Source organism: Thalia democratica, chromosome 9, assembly GCF_965202585.1.
Source record: "Thalia democratica chromosome 9, ktThaDemo2.hap1.1, whole genome shotgun sequence".
NCBI classification, from domain to species: Eukaryota; Metazoa; Chordata; class Thaliacea; order Salpida; family Salpidae; genus Thalia; species Thalia democratica.
This window is the reverse complement of record NC_139173.1, coordinates 4,039,703-4,046,055: the sequence shown is the minus strand read 5'-3', so window position 1 is coordinate 4,046,055 and position 6,353 is coordinate 4,039,703. Positions and strand designations below refer to the sequence as shown.

Here is a 6,353-nt window from a genome sequence, read left to right as displayed (position 1 = left end):
TATCTAAATTAAAAAAAAATTATATTAAGGAGCAACCTTTGAGAAAACTAAAACTGATTGAAACAACAATAACAACTAACAAATTTCCTTTTTTCATGTTACTAAATTACTTTAAACTTGATATTAACTGTTTGTAACTTAGTTTAAAAAAAATAATTTATAAAGAAGAACATTTAAAAAAATAGAACTGTTTAAATTTATTTCTCTGATCAAAACTTTATATTTTATCAAATTGTCTAGTCGATAATGCCTAATAGCATTACATATGTTGTTTTTAGAATCGCAGCATATTTAACATCTTTTATAAAGTCAGTCTATATAAATTTTTATAAAATCATTTTTACCAATTAGTAAATGTTATTCATTGTGACAAACTAAGTTTTATGTAACTAACAATAAAATTATGATGAATAAAACAATTAAAGTAAAAGTTGTATATTAGTTAAATGTTAGATCAATTTATATCTAAGAAACAATTTAAAGTTCTTAGTGATCAAATTAGTAACTCTAGTTATTTAAAATTCAATTAAAAATTCAGCTTTAAATATAAATTATCTAAAATTAACCGTTTTTATAAATACAAAATTAAATATGTTTTTAATTATTGTAAAACACTTTTAGCTTATTTTCTTTACCAATTCATACTAATATTGTCAAATTACACACGTAAAACTAATATTGTAGCACAAAACGCCAGCTAAGTGTTATGACGACATAGTAAATGTAAAATAAAATAAAACGTTCAAAACTACATTAAAGCCCCCTGGGCAGCTACGTAACGTTTAATAGTTTTAAATAATTTCAAAGTGTTAAATAAATAAGAGTATACAAAGATAGTAAGAAATTTAAGTATATTAACAAAATTTCTTACTGCTCTGTATATTTATATCTTACGGCTTACTTAATTTACATAGTTGTTAAACACTATAGTTTAAATAAAACTTTTTTTTGGTGAACTTTTCCACAATTTATGAAATACTCGTGATACTGATTTTAAGTTACTTGATTATTCCACTTATTTTATTTTGTAGATTATAAGATATAAAAGAATTTTTTGTTTTTATTTTATTCTTGAAGTTTTAAAGAAAATGGATATAATAGAACGCTGAAAATAATTAGATAATGCAATCTTAACGTCCGGTTTTTTAAAAGTAAATAGATTTGTTTTGTAATTAAAATGTTTTTCACTAATCTAGACATACACGTACTTGTTTTTCTTTTAATTTTCTATAGTAAAAGAAAAAATATGAAAGCATTAAAACTAGCTTTTTCATTTCTAGTGAATTAATAAACAAAAAAACGTTATAAGCAAAAAATACCGAAAATCGGGCTTAATTTTTAACTTACTTTTTTTAGTTGTAACAGAACTTAAATTTTTCTTTTATTATAAACTTAAGGTGTTAAGTTTATTTTCGCCTGTTACACTTAGATGCTTTTGACAAACGATAAATTAAATTTCTCATTTTCTTAGAATTAATAAATAAACTTAAAGACTTTTCATTTTCTTTCACGATTTAGATAGTAGACTAATTTGTACGATACAGAACAATTTTGCATACGCCGAACACTAAATAAGTTTGTATTATCTAATTAGGTTGTTTGTATTGAGACTTTGACTTACAAAAACATTTAAATATATAAGAAAACCTCATTTAAAACAAAACAGCAACTTTAAAAAGTTTAACGGAAAAAGTCACATTATAAAAAACATAAGTTTAAAAAACTATAAAAAAAATTTGAGAACTTTCTTGAAATTATTATTTCCGCTTTCTGTTGACTAATAAATTATAAATATTTTATTTTTAAACAACTGTTTCTTTACGCAAATACTTAATTTAATTACGGCACTTCGTTTTTTTAAAGTATAATAACAACTAAAAAAATATTTAACTCTGTAAAATATTGTTACAAGTGCAGCAATAAGCTGAAAAATCAAATAAAAAAGTAAAGTTGTGATTATTTTTGAAATACTTGCATTTTTAATGTGAGACTTCAATGTTAACATGAAAAATTAAAAAAAAAATTAATCGATATTTTATTTTACGAAAATTTCAAAATACAAATGATTAAGTAAACTGTTTTTTACAGCTTATCTTATTATAACAGTTTTATAGTTGTGGTAAACAAATCACTAAAATATGTTAACTCACTTACAAAAGTTAAATTATCTAGTAAGCATTTTTACAAGTACAACATTATGTAGCTTTTCGTTTAGAAAATAGTTGTTGTTTTCAAAGTTCAAACTTATTTAAGTACCTAAATATAAAATATGTTTGTTAAAATTAACTTAATTTAATTTTTTTTTAAATTTTTTCACAGTCGAATGCTAAAAACTGAAAATTGTTCATTTACCGATCAAGCTAAGTTTCTGGTATGAGTAGTTAGCTGCATTTAAAATTGAAATATTTTCATTTCTTTAAGTACTCTGTATTTTAGTTTTATTTACATGTTATATAGTAAGAAAAATAAATTTTTTGCACGAAAAAAATCATACAATAACGTTTTTACATAATTGTTTAGGCACCATACGTAAATAAAAAAAAAACTTACATAATTTAAAAACCCAATATTTTAAAAACTTACTAATAGTTTGAAAAAATAAAGCTGATAAAATGTTTTCAAAATACTTTAAAAGCTTAAATGATTTAATACCTGTACTTAGACAATTTAAATAATTTATTGATCATAACGTAATTTATTAATATTTAAATCTAATTCAGAAAACTAAAATTAAATTAAACAAGTTTAAATTACACATTTAAAATATATGTACAGTAGAAAACACATTTTTTAAAGTTAAGTATTTTTTACAGAAAAGCAAAAATTTTGAAATTAACAAAGACTAAAAGAAGACTAATTGCATTAGAAAACTGACTTTAAGGCGAAAACTCGTTTGAGGTATTCTCTAAATGCACTGTTTTGTATGTTTAAGACTAAAGCTTAAGAATAAAAAAATTCTAAATGATACGAAAAAAATTACACAAAATACGAACAATAGCAAATAATTTACTGCAATTTAAAAAAAGTTTTGGTCAGGAAAAAGTAGCTCACGTTTTTATGTTTGGTATGGTGTATTAAAACAACTTATTTAGAAAAAATTAAAAATCTAAATTTCAAAAATTTCATTTACAAAAAAAAATTAAACTTTTTTTATTAAGCAAAAAGTATAAGAACATGTTTATAAACTTAACTTAAGTTCACGTATTTACATTCGGCCACTGATGTATTACAGGATTAGCTTGGGGACTTTCCAAGTTTTGCGAAAATGGTCGTTTCATATTGTGGAAGTTCTGCTGCTGAGGACAAGCTCGGTAAGGATGGTACCTGAAATCCTGAAACTGGTATCCTGAGTTTTGAGGTGAATACTGAATCGACGGTTGAAAAACATCTGAACTTTGTGTTTCAGGTGAAACGTAACTAACGGAGCGAACGACTCCGTGGTTTGTGTGAATTTCTGCAGGAGTGAAGTTGAAGTAATCGGAGCTTTTTTGTTGATTGTTGTATTGGTTGTAGCTACTGCCTTCAACAGCTGGTGTGGCCGGATAATTATTACTGTTTGTGACAGGATTTTGTAACTCTCTTTTGATGTTATACGAAATATTGTTTACGGAAGCTGATACAGACAGGTCAACATTTTTATAATTGTTTTTACTCAAAGCAGTTCCATCGGAAATTGAGTTACTGCAAGAATAAGACACTGAACTACCGTTAGGTGATGGAAAAGCGATTGTATTGGGACTTTCCAGAGAAAAACCCCCACTGTTGACACTATTTCTGTCCAAGTCAAATCCAGAAGAAGAATTTCCAGAAAAAGTACTTTTTTGGTAGCTAATGATGGGGTTTGCTTGATCTGTTTCTGTTGGAGGAAACTGACTCTGTGCAGAAATTTCGTTGCTGCAGATTCGCATTCGATCTTCGTATGATGACAATATTCAACCGTCTTCAGCCACAGATTCACAAGTCTTTTCTTCCGAGTTGTTTTTGGCGGGTTTTCTTGTACTTTTTGGCGCGCTTTTCAATTTTCCTTCTTCGCTGTTTGGTTTAGAAGTTTTTCTTCGTCTGGGCTGGTATTTGTAGTCAGGGTAATCTTTTTTGTGTTTTATTCTCATTCTTTCTGCTTCATCGACAAAAGGATTCTTGTCATTATCGCTTAACTGCCTAAAAGTTTTTTGTTAATAAGAAAAATTTTTCATTATACATTTAATCATTTATTATTTAAAAAAATGTTAGTTGTATAGTATAACAAAAAACATTTTTTTATTCTCTAAAACGTTTAGACATTAGTATACTTAAGAGTTATAAAACAGTTTCTAAAATATAAAATACTCTGTTATCATAAAATACTTACAACTCGTATAGAGCAGGGGTCGGAAAAATATTTGCGAGGATATTCTACGAACTTATCTTGATTATAAATGGGATGCGGCTCGCTAAACCTGGCTCGCTAAAAACTTTTGAAACTTACTATAGATACTTCTGGGGTTTGAAACGAAGGTAAAAAGTTTTTTTAATGTGTCTGCGATAAAGGTGAAGGGAGATTTGAAACTTGCAATAGATATTTTTGGTTCTGTTGTAAAGAGTAAAAGAGTAATGTAATAACTAAAACTACAACTTAAACGATCATTTTCAAAAAAAAAATTCACAGAAAAAAACTACCATGAACAAGTTTTAGTAAGTTTTTTTTTTCATTTTTGTTTTTAAATAAACCAGTTATAGTTCTAAAAAGTAATATTAACAATATAATATTAGAGATTAAACGATTTTTTTACGTAATTTAGTTTATAGCTTTCTACAAATCTTCATTGAGTATTTTATCATTTTTATCCATTAAAATACGTGCCACATTATGAAAATTATTCGAGTTTTGTTCATGGACTTATCTTATTAAGTAGGACGTTATCTAATTTGTATGTCATTTAAAAACACTTTGCACGATTCATATATCAAATTTTACGTTATAATGCTTAAAATTACTCAAAATTATTGGTATGAAAATTCATTAAGTTTAAACTTAAAGTGTACGATAATTTTAAAAGAAATAATTTCATTTCAGCTGTTAAGATATACTAGAAATTTTTTATACTTTTCAGTTTTTAAATCAGTTATAATCAAAGTTTTACTTGTCAAATATAAATGAGTTTGACCGTTAAATTTGAAAGCTTTGATAAAGGTTTATTACTTTGATCAACGGAATTTATTTTAATTATTTTAAACAATAAAAAAAACCTATTTAAACTACATTCTACATTTTTAAACTTTAATAAAATTTTTGTTTTTTTAATTGATAACTTTTAGTTTGTTTATTTTTATAACTTAATATTTTTAAAAAGTTGGTAAATTTTAAATAATAAGTGAAACTACTTTTTTGTCCATTTACAAGATAACAGATCATTAAAATATTTATATTGGTATGTTTAATGCTCTGTTCAGCATTTTGACATTGAAAAATATTACATAGTATTTCATTAATTTTTTTTCTGCTCTGCTTACTAGAATACTTATCAATTAATTAAAAAAAAGATTTTAATACGTTTATTAACTTGAATTTAGGCAACTTGTAGCAAATTTTTACTTAGAGCTGTCTTAAATGTAAGGTATGTAACACAATTGCTTCGCTTTAGTAAATATTTCATTTTTAAGTGCTTAAATCAAAAGTACAAGTTTTAATTTGGCGTTTAAAGCTTTAGTAAGTAGAAATAATGTTTATAAAGTTCAATAATATAAAATATCTTACCTCCACAGTTTTCCAAGAGTTTTGCTAAGTTCAGCATTATTTAAGTGAGGGTATTGATCTGCTAATTTTCTACGGGCTGCCTACTAATAAAATAGCTATGAAACAACAAATTAAATTGTTAAGCAGCTTTTTTTCAAGTTGTTTAAAAATAAAAACAACAAAACTTTATATAAACAAAATGCTTGAGCCCAAACCATAAAGGCATTCATTGGTCGCTTGACGTGAGGTTTGACCTTTTGACCTCCGTTCAACTTGGTTGGCATGGAAACCAACGTCCAATCGTAATCCTTCAAAACGTTGCTGACAGCTTCCTTGATGTCTAAGAAACTTTCTGATGTATTGTTAGTGACATTACTACTGTTTTTGGAATTGAAATTTTATCGTTTAAAATGTCATTGCTTATTTGCATAACTTGTTGGTGTCTTTTTAGTCGTGCAAATTTCGACTATTTTATCTTAAGCTGTCAAACTTTCAATTTTTTTGATGAACTTTCCATTTAAAGTGTCATTTCTTCGTCAACACAGATCATGAATGTGACGAATATATGTCTCATTTTGTCGTTTCCAACTAAAATATTATTGAAATATATTTAACATAAATCTTAAGACTTAACAATATA

The 6,353-nt window shown here is 25.6% G+C and overlaps 1 protein-coding gene across 1 annotated transcript; it reads right to left on the bottom strand.

Moving 5' to 3' along the window:
- Positions 1-3,932: 3,932 nt before the first annotated feature.
- LOC145844175 (transcription factor Sox-10-like) lies at positions 3,933-5,931 on the bottom strand. The gene is made up of 3 exons (XM_082951544.1): positions 5,917-5,931; positions 5,735-5,814; positions 3,933-4,158 (listed from the first exon to the last, which is right to left on the bottom strand). The coding sequence occupies exons 1-3, from the start codon at positions 5,929-5,931 to the stop codon at positions 3,933-3,935; spliced, it is 321 nt and encodes a 106-aa protein (XP_082807670.1).
- Between the last annotated feature and the right edge of the window lie 422 nt (positions 5,932-6,353).

Coding starts and splice junctions, on each gene's coding strand:
- LOC145844175 (XM_082951544.1), bottom strand. Junction 4,159..5,734: donor ACTCTTGGAAAACTGTGGAG/GTAAGATATTTT, acceptor AAAAACTTTTAG/GCAGTTAAGCGATAATGACA.